General features: G+C 40.8%; 1 protein-coding gene and 1 long non-coding RNA gene across 11 annotated transcripts in view; one reads left to right on the forward strand and one right to left on the reverse strand.

Moving 5' to 3' along the window:
• The window catches only part of PRKAG2 (protein kinase AMP-activated non-catalytic subunit gamma 2), a 222275-nt gene that overhangs the window by 37759 nt on the left and 166115 nt on the right, over positions 1-18401 (reverse strand). For 6 of the 10 annotated variants that reach the window (XR_015696311.1, XM_014076026.2, XM_014076024.2 and 3 more), the window contains 2 exons: positions 12564-12630; positions 11855-11914 (listed from right to left, as the gene is read on the reverse strand). Coding sequence is in view for 9 of the 10 variants with exons in the window: in XM_014076026.2 (XP_013931501.2) it covers positions 11855-11914; positions 12564-12630 (127 nt within the window). In the remaining variant the exon portion in view is untranslated. The remainder of the gene's footprint in view (positions 1-11854; positions 11915-12563; positions 12631-18401) is intronic. The other 4 variants (XM_014076025.2, XM_087712451.1, XM_087712454.1 and 1 more) reach the window with 1 other exon arrangement.
• LOC106556965 (uncharacterized) lies at positions 12681-16906 on the forward strand. The gene is made up of 3 exons (XR_001314070.2): positions 12681-13001; positions 13962-14051; positions 15910-16906. It is a non-coding gene; the product is annotated as an uncharacterized LOC106556965 (long non-coding RNA).

Consider the following 18401-nt stretch of genomic DNA (forward strand, 5'->3'; position numbering starts at 1 on the left):
GAGATCTCTGAGAGTTGCTCTACACTATTTCTTTCTGCCTCTGGCCTCTTTTTTCTTCATTCTTTGTAGCCTCAGTGGCCATGCTCAGGGCCATGTTGGGGTCCTAGACTGAGAAGCTGCTGCATTATTTGCAGAGTTGTATTTCCTAGGCTATTCCTCAACTATTGTTCAGAAGCTACACCCAGTTCCAGCATAATAATAGTATATGGTATTGCTCTTCTGACAGTGAATCTCACCCACCATCAACCCCAAAGGAATTAATCCTAGTTTCTGGTCTAGGCTGGCCCTCTAATTTCACTGGTGTCTATTATCATGGTCAACTTAGAAACAGTCTGCATCTTTATTTGAAGCAAATCTTTAATCCAATGACCTGGCCAAATTCTGCATTAAGTATTGTATTATTCCCTCCCACCGCGCATTTTTATGACAATGCTCAGAATTTTAATTTAAACGGTTTTCATATTTTGCAAATATTTTACAAGGTAAAGATCCTACTGAATTGAATTCACTTCCTGATGAGCATACTCATTTCTGTGTACTTATGCTTAATGTAATATGGAAGTGATGTATTATGGCCTTCTTCAATACTTTTCTGTTTCCCAGTTAAGATTATATAGGTAATCCTCAATTTATGACAAGTGAGCCCAAATTTTATTTTGGTAAGCAAAACAGTTGTTAAATGAGTTTTGTCCCATTTTATGACTTTTCCTGCTACAGTTATTAGGTGAAGTTAACTATGTTAACTATGTTAACTATGGGAGGGATACGGGGGACCCCTTGCAGGGTAGGGCTGAAGACTATGTCCAGTTCTTAGCGGACAAAGTTGCTCGGTTTCGGTCGGATTTGGACTCCACTTCTGCAGATCCAGCCGAGGCACAGGTGGATAATTCGGTAGACCATCACTGGGTTGAGTTTCAGGATGTTGCCCCAGGGGACGTGGACAAGGCCATGAGAGCTGTGAGTGCCTCCACTTGTGTACTGGACCCTTGCCCCTCCTGGCTGGTTGCCAACAGCGGAGAGGTGGCACGGGGCTGGATCCAGGCGGTTATTACCGCCTCTCTTCGGAAGGGGCACTTCCCCACCGCACTTAAAGCGGCGGTGGTGAGACCCCTCCTGAAGAAACCACCTCTGGATCCAGCCGTCCTTAACAACTACCGTCCAGTCTCCAACCTTCCCTTTGTTGTTGAGAAGGTGGTGGCCTCCCAGCTTCAGCGGTCCTTGGAGGAAACCAGCTACCTAGACCCATTCCAGTCCGGCTTCAGACCTGGTTACAGCACAGAAACCGCTTTGGTCGCATTGACCGATGATCTCTGGAGAGCCAGGGATGGAGGCCACGCCTCCATCTTAGTTCTCCTTGACCTCTCGGCGGCTTTCGATACCATCGACCATGGTATCCTTCTGCGACGACTGCGGGAGGTGGGAGTGGGTGGCACTGTTTTGCAGTAATTCTCCTCCTACCTCTCGGACAGGTCGCAGTCGGTGTTGGTCGGGGGGCAGAGATCGACCCCTAGGCCCCTAACATATGGGGTGCCGCAGGGGTCGGTCCTGTCCCCCCTACTATTTAACATCTACATGAAACCGCTGGGCGAGATCATTTGGAGGCATGGGATAAGATATCACCAATACGCGGACGATACGCAGTTGTATCTGTCCGCCCCATGCCAACTCAATGAAGTGGTGGACGTGATGAACCGGCGTCTGGAAGCCGTTAGAGACTGGATGAGGGCTAACAAGCTTGTACTCAACCCGGAAAAGACCGAGTGGCTGTTGTGTTTTCCTCCCAATAATTTGGCCAGTGTTCCATCACTCAGATTGGGGGGTCAAATATTACACCCCTCAGACAGGGTTCGCAACTTGGGAGTCCTTCTGGATCCACAGCTGACTTTTGATTACCACCTGTCGGCTGTGACCAGGGGGGCATTTGCCCAGGTTCGTTTGGTGCGCCAGTTGCGACCCTACCTGAACCGGGAGGCTCTCACAACAGTCACTCGGGCCCTTGTGACCTCTAGGCTGGAATACTGCAATGTGCTCTACATGGGGCTGCCCTTGAAGAGCATCCGGCGACTTCAGCTAGTCCAGAATGTGGCCGCGCGAGTGATTGTGGGTGCACCTCGGTTCGCCCACATAACACCTATCCTCCGCGAGCTGCGTTGGCTACCTGTTGATCTCCGGGTGCGCTTCAAGGTGCTACTTACCACCTACAAAGCCCTTCATGGTAGTGGATCTAGGTACTTGAGAGACCGCCTCCTGCCAATTACCTCCTCACGACCCATTAGATCGCATAGATTGGGCCTCCTCCGAGTTCCATCTGCCAGTCAGTGTCGACTGGCAACTACGCGGAGGAGAGCCTTTTCAGTAGCAGCTCCGACCCTTTGGAACGATCTCCCCGTGGAGATTCGTACCCTCACCACCCTTCAGACCTTCCGCACAGCCCTCAAGATCTGGCTATCCCGTCAGGCCTGGGGTTAAAGATTATATTCCATCCCCGCCCGAATGTTGAATGAATGTTGCTTTACTCTTTTAATTATGTATTGTCCTATATGTCTTTGTATGTTTCCCCTTCCTATATAAGTTGTAAGCCGCCCTGAGTCCCCTCAGGGAAAAGGGCGGCCTATAAATAAACTTAACCTAACCTAACCTAACCTAATCTATGTCTTCAATGGTTTTGCTTCTTAGAAGGTCGCAAAAAGTGATCACATAACCCCGGAACACTGCAACCAATATAATACATGCCAGTTGCTAATCATCCAAATTTTCATTGTGGCCATGGGGATGTTGTAATAGTCATAAGCATGAAAACACTCATAAATCACTTTTTTTCTCTGCAAACTACATGGACAAGTTATCAGTTTCCCTGCATTAGAGAAATAATTTTCTTCAAGATTATTTTTTTACTTCACAATTTAACCAGCAACTCTGGTTTCTCTTGGTTATCTTCCATTCAAATACCAATCCAATTCAACCTTCTTAAGTAATTTTGGCTATTGTTTTGCTCTACTACATCCTATCACAGGTTTGGATCAAATCAAAAGGGAAGCATATAACCTAAATAGGAAATAATTGAAGTCCAAACAATATTTAAAAGTTTTATCTACAAAAATAACAGATTAAGCTGTACCGCTTCAACATAGACATGGAAAAGTTCCATTAAAAAAAAACATTTCCCAATAATAAATGCTTATGCCAAGAGATTTTGTTTGTCATGTGTGCAGTAAAGATTGCAAATGGCAATTGTGAGATCATGGGATGGTGCAAAGCCATAATTTTGAGAACTAGTATAAGTTTCCTAATTCAAATTTAAAAGGTTTCTGGAAAAATGGTCATTAGCCAAGAATACTTGTATATATATAAGAATTTGTATCAAAACTTGTCATAATGAATCAAGTGCCTTTTCAGCTAATAAAAAGCTCTAAGATGATGCTTCCCTCTCTCCTTCCAGCCATAAACAGTAACGAAACAGAATGAACATGGAATGACTATAAAGACACATGATATGCAACCATGCAAACTCTTATTATGTATAATGTGTAGGTATGCATACATGTATGAAGTTACAGTGGACTTCTCTGGGATACTTAAAATCCAGTTCTGTAATTTCTTACCCCACCCCACTCCCTCAAAGACACAACTGCATATTAGATGCTCAGCATTCGGTTTGCTTTTATAACCATTTGCAGGATCGTGACTGCCTTTTACAATGGTTTTGCCAAAAGCGAGCATTTGCTTCTGGTTTTTGGCAAAACCATCCCATAGCAAACCATTGGGTTAATGATCACTGCAAAAAAGGTTGTTAAATCATGCTGGTCATGTGGGTATCCCATTTTATAATCAACACAACCACATGTTGGTTATAAATGGATGGCATTATGATTGTAAGTTGAAGAAGCAAACCCAAAGGTTCAAGTACACATTAGGCGAAACCTGGCTCAAAAACAGTAACTATGAGTGAGTCCCTGGAATCCTAGTGGATGATAATTTAAATATGAGCCAGCAGCCAAAAAAACCAATGCAATCCTTCGTTCTATAAACAGAAGCACAGAATCAAAATCACGTAAAGTGTTAGTATTGCTTCATAAAACCTTAATAAGACCACACCTGGAATACTGCATCCAGTTTTGATCACCGCATTACAAAAAATATGTTGAGATTTTGGGAAAAGTACAGAGAAGAGCAATTACTAGGATGATTAAAGGCCTGGAGACTAAAACATATGAAGAACAGTTGTAGGAACTGGATATGACTAGTCTAGAGAAGTTCAAATTATTTGGGAGTACAGGTAGTCAATCAGAATAGAGCTGGAAAGGACCTTGGAGGTCTTCTTGTCCAACACCCTGCTCAAGCAGGCGACACTATACAATTTGAGTCAAGTGACTGTCCAGCACTGTTCCCTCTAAGGTGCGCGGCTGCGCACGTGGCAAGAAAACGCCGCGCAGCCGTTTCAAACTGCGCGCAGTGATTTCTGCCACAGGCTCCCGAAGCTGAGGGGAATAGCTGCTGCTGCCTCTTCCTCCTCCAACAGCACTGCCGGATTTGCCGCCAATGCTGCAGCCGAGGTGAAGCCTCCAAAGCTCCCGCAGGCACCCCCGCCCATGGCAGCAGCGCCTCCCCCTCCGCTCGGAGCACCTCAGCTGGATTCTGGGTTACTCCTGCCGCTGCCTCCACCTCCGCGGTTGTTCAGAAGCCATGAGGCCTTTTTCCCTGCTCCCCACCCTCCGCCACCTTCCTACTAGCTCCCGCGGCCAAATGGCTCCTCAAAAGCATGGCGGAGGAGGAAGGGGGAGGGATAACACGGGGGCCAGCTCAGGTGCTCTGCATGGAGGCTAAGTCAAGGACTGCCTGTATTGCAGAGGAGCTGGGAGCCACCCAAGGATTTCACAGCGCCACGAGGAGGAGAGCGAGCCTCTGAGCAGCTGCGGGGAGCCTGCTTGGCCAGGAGCGACCTTCGGCTGGACGGAGGGGCGAGGGCTGCCTGGAGAAACAGCGAGGGCGCTTTTGAGCTAGTGAGCAGGAACGTTTGTGGAGCACACCGGTTGTGTGTGGAGGCTCCACGCAGAGCACCTGAGCTGGCCCCCGTGTTACCCCTCCCCCTTCCTCCTCCGCCATGCTTTTGAGGAGCCATTTGGCCGCGGGAGCTAGTAGGAAGGTGGCGGAGGGGGGGCAGGGAAAAAGGCCTCATGGCTTCTGAAAAACTGCGGAGGTGGAGGCGGCGGCAGGGGTAACCCAGAGCCCAGCTGAGGTGCTCCGAGCGGAGGGGGAGGCACCGCCGCCGCTGCCATGGGCGGGGGCGCCTGCGGGAGCTTTGGAGGCTTCACCTCGGCTGCAGCGCTGGGCAGCAAATATGTTGGTGCTTTTGGAGGAGGAGGAGGAGGCAGCAGCTATTTAGTGGCGGCGGGGGCTCGTTGGCATCTTCAGCGGCAGCCCTGCCCCCTGTGAAAAAACCCGAAGATGGAGCAGATCCATGCAGATGACGTTGCTGTAACATGACTGGAGGAGGAATTCTGGGAGTTGAAGTCCACAAGGCTTAAAGCTGTCAGGTTTGAAGACCCCTGGGGTTTTTTTTCCTAAAGGGTTAGGGGTGCAAAGGTCTTGTAACTTGACAGCTTTAAGACTTGCATGCTTCAATGCTAGAGTTCCTGAGCCAACATGACTGGAGGAGGAATTCTGGGAGTTGAACTCCACAAGGCTTAAAGCTGTCAGGTTTGAAGACCCTTGGGATTTTTTTTTCTAAAGGGTTAGGGGTGCAAAGGTCTTGTAACCTGACAGCTTTAAGACTTGCATGCTTCAATGCCAGAGTTTCTGAGCCAACATTTTGGTTGTTCTAAGCAGGACCGTTGTTAAGTGATACTGACATTATATCACACTTTTAATTAAGCGGGTACCTTGAATAAACATAACTTTGAGTTTCAAATAATACTGATTTCGTTGTTGTCTTAGGTGACATCTGTGAAAAAAATTCAGATGCTCAGGCATGAAAATGTGCCGCTCAAATACTATACTTTTCTGCTCACACTGAAAAACAATTAGAGGGAACATTGCTGTCCAGTCCAGTGTTGGAGCACCCACAACTTCTGAAGGCAAGCTATTCCACTGGCTAATTTTCTTCACTATTAGAAAGATTTAGCTTGCTTCTCTCTTTGATTAGTTTCCATCCATTGTTCCTTGTCCTGCATTCTGGTGCTTTGGAGAATAGGTTGATCCCCCCTCTCCTTTGTGGCAGCCCCTTAGATGAAACACTGCTATCATGTCACCCCTAGTCCTTCTTTTTTCTCCTATTTATCTAATATACAAAGACTGTACATAATGTTTTTCAACCTTAGCATCTTGTCCATGTTGGTTCCCTAGCCAGAGGAAGGGAGCAGCTCATGAAAACTTGTGTGTTCTAATAACATTTGTTATTTGGAAAATGTGCTACCAGAGACCCTCTGATCTTTTGCTAACATGGTCTAACCTGTTCCTCCCCTTACAGGATCACATTATAAAAATATAGGAAATGAATAAATTTATAATATCTTATAAATTGATTTCTGGAATAATGAGTGATAGAAAAAAAAAACAGGTCTGATTTCACTTAAGGATTTATAGCCCAATTTTTACATGACGAAACTACATTCAACTTACCTTCAACAATTTATTCCATTTTATCTGCATCGTTTTGAACAAAAGAAATGATATCCAGTAACAAACCTGTGTGGTCTTTGCTTACAAAGTTAGAAAAGGAAACCTCAAAGAATAAATGCTGTTTTATATACTACTAACTGTTCCTTGTTCTTAAAAGTGTCCGGAAGAGAAATGGATATAAGCCAACAGTGCAGCAAAGTTAGTTACTCAAGACAGATTAAAACAGAAAGCTCAAGGAATGCTGTAAAATTACTCATTTTGATCATTATTTTAGTTAAAAACAGAATAAAAATGTAATGAAATTAGTCCCTTTTCTTAATCATACCATTGTTATATCATTAAATCATTTTTATTGTTACCTAACAATTTTAAAATGGTTCTTATACTTTGTAAATCACTGGGACGATAATTCCACCCCTCCCCCCCATGAGAAGGCAATGTGATATATTAAAATATAGGAATTTTAATATCATCAAAATAAATGAGGTGAATTTCAGATTTCTCTAAATTAGGTATCATTATGCGCAAAATATAATGCAATTAGAAAATAGGGCACATTTTTAAATGCATTGTTCACTGTATTTAATACAGTTAAATTCAGGAAGCTTATGGGCTCTGCTTTCCAATTGACTAAAAAACAGCCTGATTACTGCATTTTTTCGTGGGAGATATGGAATGAAAGGACTCTGCCTGTGCACAACAGTTCTGTTATTTCCAAGCAGCAGGCTTTTATCTCTGTAACTCACATATCATTTTCATGATTTCTACTCTTAACCTTTTAACTATTCTCCCCTTTATGATCTCTCAAATGTCACTGTGTCAGTTTTAGAATCACGGAAATTACCGTAGTGGCAAACCTTTTCTGAAGAAAGCATAACATGGTATTCTGCTTAAGGTGTTCATAGGGACAAATTTCATACCCTCCGCTATATAAATCAAATGGTCAAGTTGATCTCCCTGATGTTAGAGATGCAAAAATAGGATAAAATATCTCTCAACCCCACACAATTTTAGAATATGACCCTCAGTGTTTCAACACAAACCTAGAGTAGCACTGAAGCCAATTCAAGTTGCACAGCCCCAACAGAGGTAGCTATAAACACCAACTGACCTTTGCATGTCAGTCCACTTTATCAAGAAGAACTGTTATGGAAAGTGGAATTTGTTATTGGTAAGACTGTCTTTTCAATGTGGTGCCTTCCCATTGTGTATGTGCAAGCTGAGAAGGTATGAAGATTTGCTTCTGCTGTGAGAATTAAGAAGGTAGGGATCAAAACAGAGGTAAGGCTCTATCATAGGAGCCTGCCCTCAGTCATAGGAAATCAATTGTTTCTTGTGACTAGCTTGCCCACATTTTTAGTTTTCCAAAAGATTGTAAAAGTCATGCTGCTCTTTGGGCATTTCAGTTAAATGGGGCCACTAATACTATAATCTGTTTTTTAATGTTATCTTTTACTGCTGAAGCTGAATTGTTTTAATTGAGTGTTGATTTTGTGTTTTGTATCATTGTGAGTTATCCAAAATCTGTGATTGAGCTGGAGAAGGACATAAATGCTAGAAAATGAATAAATTTCCCTAAACCTGAATCCAGCACTTTAAAAAAAAAAACCACCAGCAAATTTTCCCAAATTTTTAAAAAAGCCTGAAATGGCTCTATGAAAAAATTATAATTGGAAGACACTTATTTAATGGAAAATACTATAGTCAATTTCTAAAATAAAATTTGGAAATGGCAAAAGTTGAGGGAATGTCTCTCTATTCACCGAAAATAATTACCCTTAACCAGTGGGAATTAGAATGACAAACAGATTTTCAGCAAAAGTACATTAAGACTTGGATTCTACCAATATCCCTTTTTTTAACACACTTATATCAAATTTAAATGAGACAACAAAACACCAAATTCCTTGTATTTTTCTGTTGGCTTTTCAGGGCAAGGTCCATATAGTATACTTTATATACTTCAATATAATCATTTAATGAATACTCTATAATATTCTAAATGATTTCAAAATGCAGCAACTACAATAATTTTACTGTTTGTAAAGCAATAATCTAAATTAAGATTTAAAATGTCTAGCTTCTCAGAAAATGTAATTTATAAAAGCAAACACCTGCCTCAATTAATAGATTTATTGCCCACTGGAGTGTGACATCTATAGTCATCCCACAGTGAGATCTGTGTACAACTTCCTCAAGTAAGCAGCAGTCAACCAACATCAGAAATAGCTTTCAGGAGGTGGTCTAGGAACCAAATGTACTTAAATTAATTTTAGCACAGGGAATTTCTAAAGTTCCTTTAGAAATTTTGCTTATTTATCCAAAGCAGTTTCACTGTGCCCAGTAGGTCTTACTCCTTACTGTTAATTTAGGAATGTAATTTCAGAATTTACTTTGCAATTTAAAAGATTCCTTATTAAACAAGCAGTTGGATGAAGTGGAAAAAGAAAATAACTCTGATTTATAGTTGTGTTTCTGACCATTATTTATCACTTTTGGGGCTTAAAATGTTTCAAAGGAAAATAGAAAATAAATCCTTTGTTAAATGAACTAATAAAAAGTTAGGCCTAAGAGTGTGAGTGAGTGAGTGTGTGTGTGTGTGTGTGTTTGTGTGTGTGTGTGTGTGTGTGTGTGTAATCCAGTAAATTAACTAGCTTTATCCAAAGAAAACCTTCTGAAGTCTCCAGAGTTTCAAATAATGTATGTTTTGTTTAAATAAATCTTGCATGTTACATATTTAAGAGATTTCAATTATTTATATCTTATTTCAAAGATCATATTATTTGCATTAAATTTCACTGATTACTACAAACAGCTCTACACTAAATTTATGTTTATCCTAACTTTAACACATATATTTCAAAGTAAAAACAGATTTTTAGACTGTGCATACAGGAATGTAGCTTCTACATTATAAGACAAGTTTTGTTTTTGAGAACAGCAAGTATATCATTCACTACCCATGTTGATCTCTTGTCTCGTAAACTCCAGGTAGGATTACTGCAATGCATTATTCATGAGGTTGGATCTTCAAATCATGCAGACTTTTAATGATATATCTTTATTAAGTCTATTATATCAACTCTTATGGAATTAGATGGCTAATATTTGTTACTAAGAAAATTCATGCTTTAAAGTTTGAGTTTCAGCATTAATGCTTTGAATAATTTGCTATCCAAATAAGTTACAAAGTACCTACCCCTATTTTATCTTTCCCAGTTATTTTACAAAATGACTCTTAAGAAATAAAATATACAGTTATAAAACAGGTCAGTAGGACCGTACAAATCAATTGCAACTGATTTGTTTATAAATTCATCAATGATGAATGGATGAATGTTAATTAGTGTATACAACTGGTTGTAGTTAAATTAATGATCTACAACCAGTTGTATATAATTAATTAACATTCTAACTTTCCAATATGACTCTCCCACCTCATGCTTTCAAATAATTTAAAACAACTCAGTGTTTGAGTCCACACATTATGCTAAGCTAGTGTTTGCGTTAACCTTGATTTGCTGAATCAGTCCCAATGGCTGAACGAACCACACATCATGCTAACCCATGGTAAAAGACATTATGTCTTAGTATGAAATGTGATCTAAGCCTTCACCTCTTTACTTCTCCAATCTGGTAAACAATGTTTAACTGGACCATATAAAAGAATCAATACTTTTAAAAAAAGATATTCCAATATAACATGTTTGATGCAACTGAATACTTCCTTATACCCTATACTTTGGCCACCTAATGAGAAGGAGGACTCACTGGAGAAGAGCTTAATGCCAAGAAAGATAGAGGGCAAAAGAAGGAGGGGACGACAGAGAATGAGGTGGCTGGATGGAGTCACCGAAGCAGTAGGCATGAGCTTAAATGGACTCCAGGGATGGACAGGAAGGCCTGGAGGAACATTGTCCATGGGGTTGCGATGGGTCAGATACAACTTGCAACTAACAACAATGCCTACACAAAGTATAGAGAAAAAATCTTGTATATCAGATGATTTAATACACTGGCTCTCAATTCAGAACATTGCATGTCATTAGAGGATAATAGCAATCTGTTACATCTGACACTCAATATTAGAAATGTTTTACTTTTTAAAAAAATAATTTTGATTCAATAATTTTGTCTCATCTTGTCCCAAAAAGTCATCTTGCCATAGAAGATCTGAATGCAGAAGATGATCTAGCAACTGCATGAAGCAAGTTGCCTCTTTTTATGGGAGAGGGAGGACATTGGTTTAAAGTACATTCAAGAAAAAAGGCCTATTCACTATGAGGATTTATGGAGAGGAAACACTTTTAGAGGGTTACAGTAAACCCAAGGCATAAAACATACTTATTCTATGAAAGTAGGTCTGTTTCAGGGGACTTGGGGAACAACTAAGGAGTGAGAGGTATAAATTCTGCATCCAGGTTTGTTTAATTATCTCTTCCTCATTATAGTACCGTACACAATTATTCTACCTTTGTCCAGTCTCAGTTTTTTTTTCACATTACTTCAGAAAATTGACACAACTGCACACTAAAAGGAACAGTGTTCTTCTGATCATCATATCCCTCAAAGACAAATTGCTTAAGGAATTAAAAGGGCTTTTAGCAAGTTAAATTAATGCCAGAAAACAGTTAACAGTTTTTAACCAAGAGTACTGTTCAACCAAGGTAGTTAATTAGTCAATGACTAGCATAAAAACCGCAGAAGCAGTAAACAAATCAGATGAGGTCTAAAAAACCTGTGATTTTTTTAAAAAAATTGAATAAGATGAAATAGAATGGAATATAAAAAAGTTAAATAGTATGAAAATAATTTCTTCATAATGTCCCCACTCCATGATTTGAACATCTTACACCTATTTAAGAAATTACTGCAGATGGAAACTTAGCAGCTGGTAGGTTTACATGCTTTACAGTTTGCAATATAGTGCTTGACTTACAGCTATTCATTTAGCAACTCTTTAAAGTTATAATGACACTGTAAAAAGTGACTTATGACTGGTCTTTGTATTTATGATCACTGCAGCATTTCCATGGTCATCTGAGCAAAATCTGGGTACTTGGCAACAGCATCTATTTATGGTGGTGGTTGGCATCCTGGAGTTATGCAATTTGTGATCTTCCTAGCAGGCTTTTAAGCAGCAAAGTCAATGGAGGTGGCTGTATTTGTGTAAAGACTGTGTGATTCATTTAATAACTATAGCAAAAAAAAAATCATAAAATTGGGTGTGACTCACAACTGCCTTGCTTAGCAACAGAAATTCTGTTCCCAATGGTGGTTGCTAGTTGAATTCTACCTGTATTAGATGGGAAGTGATATAGAACTATAAGATGCACCCTTGTGGTCACAATTATATTTTTTTCATTGTCCCCTTTATACAATATACATGAAGATACATCTTTAACTCCACCTAACAATCACCTTTTATCAGCACATTCACTGATCTCTTCTCCCCAGAGCAATTCAAATTCCAACCCAACATCTGGTCCCTTGAGCCAGAATACCTTTAAAATTAGGGGCTTCTTGGGAAGCCCACCCGAGTGTGCTTACAACGGGAAAACTGATGGATGGTACTGTACACAGACATCCGCCTGCACCATTCCGACCACCTGCTCTATGACAGACCCTCAAAATCGTCCAGCTTCAGAGCGGGCAGGGGTGGGTGGGTGAGGACCACTTCACCAGATTTTCCCCACCAACAGAATTACACCTGATGCGACAGATGTAAGACGGGAGTTGGTGGGTGGGTGGACCCAGCCTTACCTCCGGATCTCCCCTTCCATCCTAACGGGGCATAATTATTAAAGACCACAATAACCATAGTGGGCGGCCCATCTGCCAGCAGCCCCCCTCCTCACGTCCGCGTATCTCAATCACCTTGTGATCCGCTTTCTCCCCCCACCCCCATATTTCCCCCATCCCCACCGCAGCCCAGCAGGGCTTACCTTCATCCTCGAGCTCCAGTTTCTCCAGCATCCTTTCGGAAGCGGCCGGGGAGTGAGGCGGCCCTGCCTGCAGGAGGGCGGGGAGGGAGACACAAGAGAGAGACGGCGGAATCAGCGGCATCCAGGCTCAGGACTCAACGGACCCGCCGCGGCATTCCCGGCAGGAGCCCACGCGAGGCGGGGTGAGGCGAGGAGGCGGCGGCGAGGGCTCGATGGACGGGCGCTCCAGGAAGGGGAATGGGCGAGGGGAGGAGCCCGGGCATCACGGAGGGAGGGAGGGAGCCAGGCGGGCTTCCCCGCCTCCCCCCACCGGTTCCATCCCCCGGCCTTCCCGCCAGGCCTGGGCGGGCGGGCTGGCTGCGTCTCCATCTCCCGCAACATCGGAGGTGCCCTCCGCGGAGCGGCGGTTGGAGCTTAACAGATCCCGAGAGAACGTTGGTGCGTTTGAAATTCCACCTCCAGACACCCCCCTCCTCTTTCTCGCCCTCCCCTCCTGAGTGGAACATTCCAGCCGGGCCCCGCTTGGTTTGCACCTTGGAGGGGGGAGGGCAGCTACCACCTTCAAAGGAGGGGAGGGGACGCTTCCTGATGCCAGCCAGCCAAGCCAGCTAAAAGCCCCGTTTTGCCTTCGCTTTCAGAGCAGGCGGAAGGTCCTCCCCTAAAACACTCACCTTTGCTGGGATGGGAATAGAGGCCCCAGGCATTGCCCGTTCTCTTCTCCCCCGCCCCGCTTCCCCTCCCCATCAGCTGACGTTGGTATTGTCTATGTCCATTCACCTGCCTGGAGGGAAGAGTTTGCAACGTTGCAAAACTGTCTTATAGAAAGGGGCCTTAATTTTACTAGAATAATTCCATTTATTCCTACAGGCCAGGATGTGCAAGCAGGTTTAACAGATTGGTCAGTTGTCCTAACAGTATAGCAGAGGATATGTGGGACCTATGTATTACTTTGCTGCTGCTGTTTACACAAATACATCATTTCTATAGCACCTGTTGCTTTATAAGTGCCTGAGCTCCCAGGTTTAGTGATAACCTCAATGGATGTATCTGTACAATACCTGAAACCCAATGTCAACAGCTCAACTTACAACTTACGAACCAAGACAGCACAGTATACAGCCCTAGTTGGCAGCAAAGAATTTTATTTTTCCTTATGACCGATGCCAACCTGCAGTCTGGATTTTTGAAATCCAGAACTGTCATTCCTGCAAATAAGAAAAGAACTGCAGCATACTGCTTTAATCATCTTTCTTTCTCATTTTCACTGAATAGGAATAATAACATTTTATCTTTCAATGGTTCTTAAAGCATCCACATATATCTGTTTTTAAGCACCCAAACTAAGTTCCTAGACATTACTTATTTTAGTTTTTAATACTTAAATCTACTTTTTTTCAGATTGAGGTTCCCAGAGTGAGTGACACATCATTAAAAACAATCCTTGACTTTAGATTCACCTGGTACTGAACAACATTGGATACTTTCCAGGTATTTCTACCCACTCATTAATTTTTATTTTTCATGCAACAAAGATATGTTGCCTTTTATCTACCTGGGTTTATGGTATCCATTGTTTCCTTTTCTTCCTGCCAAATCATTGCCAAATTCTAAGTATCTCTAATAGCACTAAAGGACTTCTAAAGGTAGACACCACAGCAATTTGATACTTAGTAATTAAGAATCCCTACAGTTCCCTTGGCAGAATTTTTCTAAAAGTAGTTTGTCCCTGTCTATTTCTTCCCAATGGCTGAGAGAAAGGAACTGGCTTAAAAACCAGATGACAGCTTCAAGTCTAAGGCAGGATTACAACCCATTATTTCCAAACAGACATCTTAACCACTACACCCAATCTGTTCAAATCTACAGTTTATAAATACTGCATATTATTTACACATTATTCAATTCTGAATAGTCAATGAACTGACATGGGTAAAGAAAAGATCTTAGCCTTAAGGAAAATCTGTACAAAAACAAACTTGTTATATAAAGAAAACAGAACATCTCATTTCAAATAAATAAATCTTATAATTTGCTTTAAAACTAAAAGCTGCATCCATTCTTTTTACAAATCTATTAATGCTATGTTTTCAGGCTTCAGTATTTTCAAATCGGGTTTTATATAAAATGGAATTAAGTGCTGACCAATTTCTGAGGAAACTGCCCAATATGGTGGTGTTTCTGAGCTACTACACTTACTTGCTAAAATCTAAGATTCTGCCCAAATTTAATCCAAGTTGAATTTGCCATTCTTTCAATACAGTACTAGCTATATTTCAATACATGCCCCAAACATAGATAACCTGTGCCCTGTTGAGAGAGATATTTCTTGACAAGATTACACAACTCCTTCAAAATGGCATTACTCTAAAATACTGAGAAAAGGTACTTAAAATAAATTAATCCGTTTGAAGTGGTTCAAAAAAATTTGCCCTATGATGCAATAGTTCACCCACTAAATGGTTACAAATATGAGAGTTTTAGGAGTACATAGATATTTTATACAAAGCATGCTTATCCAGAATTTTAGCATCTGTAAAGAGAGAGATAATCTGTATGTTGATATCGTGTCACTGGAACTATATCTACCACTTCACCTTTTGACTTAATAGGTAATATACACACAAAGGCTGGATTCAGTTATTTCACTATGCTATGGTTTTCAACCTTGCCAAGTTTTAAGATGTGTGGATTTCAGCGCCTGAAATTCCCAGCCAGCAAGGGTTTAAAGTTGCCAATGTTGAAAAACATTGCACTAAGCTGTGCCTTGACTAAGCCAGCACACTTGAGATTTGTACAAAATACCCCAATGTGTGTATTTACTAAGCTAAAGCTAAGTAAATTACCCTATGGCTTATCACAATTTTTGAAAATGTTTTACTTATTTCAAAAAATAGTACTTAATACTTTTATATCCTAAAAATACTGATGACTAATTCTAAAACACATTAAGATATTTAAGCACTGCTCAAAATTATTAATAAATCATGGATATCATTAAGAAATTAATCTTATTTTAACCTTATTTAAAACTTTCATCAGCCTCCCGAATCATATAAAACTCATCCATTTCCGGATTATCCATAAATATTTTCCCCTATTCAATTTTAACTTCTTCTACTTTATATATTCCATTAAAACCGAACAATTGTTGAAGAATCAAAAAAAAATCTTTCTTTGCATACCAGTAATTCTAATAAATGTTCCTTGTAAGAAATTCAGAGCATTTGTTTTAAAGTTAAGTTTTATACAGGTAGCCCTTATGATTATTTATTTAATGAAATGAAGTTACAATGATGCTGAAAAAAGTGACTTACAGTCAGTCTGTCTTCATTCTTAAAACCTACAGCATCCCTCTGACCACACGATCAAAATTTAGATGCTTGGCAATCGATATGAATTTACAAAGGTTGCAGTGTCTTCGGTCTTGTGATCACCATTTGCTACTTTGCAAGGCGGCTTCCAACAAGCAAAGTGAATAGGAAAAGCCAGATTCACAATGACTGAATGGAAAAAGAAGGATGTAAATTCATGTGTGTCTCATTTAATGACTGCACCGCTTCGTGATGGAAGCTTGTCCCAATTGTAGCCATGTCAAAGATTACTCATGCATTGACAGTTTTTCATTATTAAAATGCCTCCCTATTATTTGATTAATATGCAAAAGAGTGTCTGATTCTATTTTCCTGTCATTGTTTCTTTGCTCCTGCTTATTTTTATTATCAGTCTCTCCGTCATGTTTGAAAATGCAATCCTAAAATGATTCCCATCAAAATAGGTTGATGCAATGGCACTGTGGGCATGTGAGTGAATCAACACCAAAAGAGACAGACTTTCAATTGCACAGGTTGTGGCCACTGCCTTGAGTTTGCAGAATATCAGAGCTATAAACAAATCCCGATGAAAGCCTACTCAACCAATGGCAATCTTTATTTAAGCATCAGCACCACCAGTCCACTCAGTAATATTTACTTTGAAGTAATCTGTCTCCTTCCGATACTTGATATTTTAGTTCCATTGTGCTGCCAGCATTGAATTATCGGAGTTATAATTATAATCTAGAACATCTGGAGAATATTAGGCTGCATACCCCCTCTAGCACTTTGATTCATGAAAGTGGATTTTTTCCAGGTCATAACAAAATGTCTTTAGAGATACAAGAAATCAGATGATTGCCTGGTCAATCTTTTTTTCCCCAAGAACAAAGGGAAGTCTATTTATATTCACTTTATGTTATTTTGTAGTTTCTTCATGCAGATAACTAATAATCACTGTATGTAACTCTCATAACATTATAAACCTGATTTGTCAATAATGGCTTTGCAACAATAAAAACTAATCCTGGATTGATAATGTGACTGTCCAGTTATACCTGTGTAATTTGTTCATTTTTAACAATATTAATTCACTGTGATTACATTATTTAGCCAGATTCTTTTTAATTTTTCCTTACTGTTGGACTGTAAGGAAGTTTGTTTTTTTGCAAGGCTTAAAGCCCCTGAACCTCAGTGGCAACATTTGTATACTCAAAATCTGTTTCCTCTTTGCTCCTATGCTGGGTGGCAACTGACACAATAGCAGTTTACCAACCTCCTTGAATGCAGAACATAGTGCTTTCAAATGAGCCACCATGCGAAGAATACAAATCTTGAAGGATTCCTACCCATGAGATTTCAACTGCTTTAATTCAACCAGTCTCCAATTAAAACACACATGAAAATCTTAATTAAATGTACTTATTTTCACTTATCAGAACTTAAGCACGGGTGTTCAGATGCAGCCTTGCCATTCTGAAAGGTTGCATGGATAGAAGAAGGAACTTAAAGAAGGAGCTCTTTGGCCGATTTGGCCATTTTTATTTATTGGCACCAATTTTCAAATGGTTGCAGTTGTTTGTCCTTCTACCTTGCAATACAGGCTTTGCTTTTCCTAAGCTATCTTAAGATCCACCAGCTGGAACCACCAGGAACAAAATTGGGCAGGTCTCAGTTTAGCACAGACCAGAAATTTATTGCTAAGGTTTTTAATTATTTCACATGAAAAAACTCCCTCCTGGCTTTCTCCCAGATTCTCAGTTCCAAGTTGAGTTTGAAACGACATGGGCTCCTTGCTATTTTTAAACAAATGGTAAAGAAATGGTGGATGACTTGCAAGTCATCCAGATACTGATACTGTTTCATATCTGGCCACCCCTTTTACAGAGGGGCTCCACAATTCTCAGACACTAACAAACTCCTGTTGGGCTACAGGAAAGATGTTTTTAAAGGACCACTCAGCGGCAGAGCTCACAGAATGGAAGCAGCCAGGGCAAATTTTTTTAAAATTAGAATGTAAACTAGTTACAATACAGGTAGTCTTCGATTTATGACCATAATTGAGCCAGAAATTATAGTTGTAAATCATGCTGGTTGTTAAGTGTATCACCATGTGGTTGCGCCCAATGTTACAATGTTTTCTGCTGCAGTCATTCAGTAAATCGCTATAGTCATTAGGCAAATGCTGCTGTCATTAACCAAACCCCTTGTCTACGCGAGCATTCTTTTGCCAGAAATTAAGCACTGATTTTCAGCAAAAGAGGTAAATTGTGATCACGTGGCTATAGCTGTAAATGTAGGTTGACTGCCAAGTTCCAAAATCTGATCATATGTCTGGAGGAGAATAGAGCAGCCATCATGGGCCCCAAGAGTGGCGGGGCGGGGGGAGGACATAGCCCAATCTAGAAACTTTATATCTGGGTTGTAAGTAGCTGTGGGGTCGTTCATCATAACTTTGAACAATCAGTCATAAGTTGAAGATTATCTTGTACCTATTTTTTTAATTCTTACAAACATCTCCCTCATG

The sequence above is a fragment of the Thamnophis sirtalis genome, unplaced genomic scaffold (genome assembly GCF_051295495.1).
Source record: "Thamnophis sirtalis isolate CommonGarterSnake01/CBP01778 unplaced genomic scaffold, rThaSir2_p1.2 scaffold_4, whole genome shotgun sequence".
NCBI classification, from domain to species: Eukaryota; Metazoa; Chordata; class Lepidosauria; order Squamata; family Natricidae; genus Thamnophis; species Thamnophis sirtalis.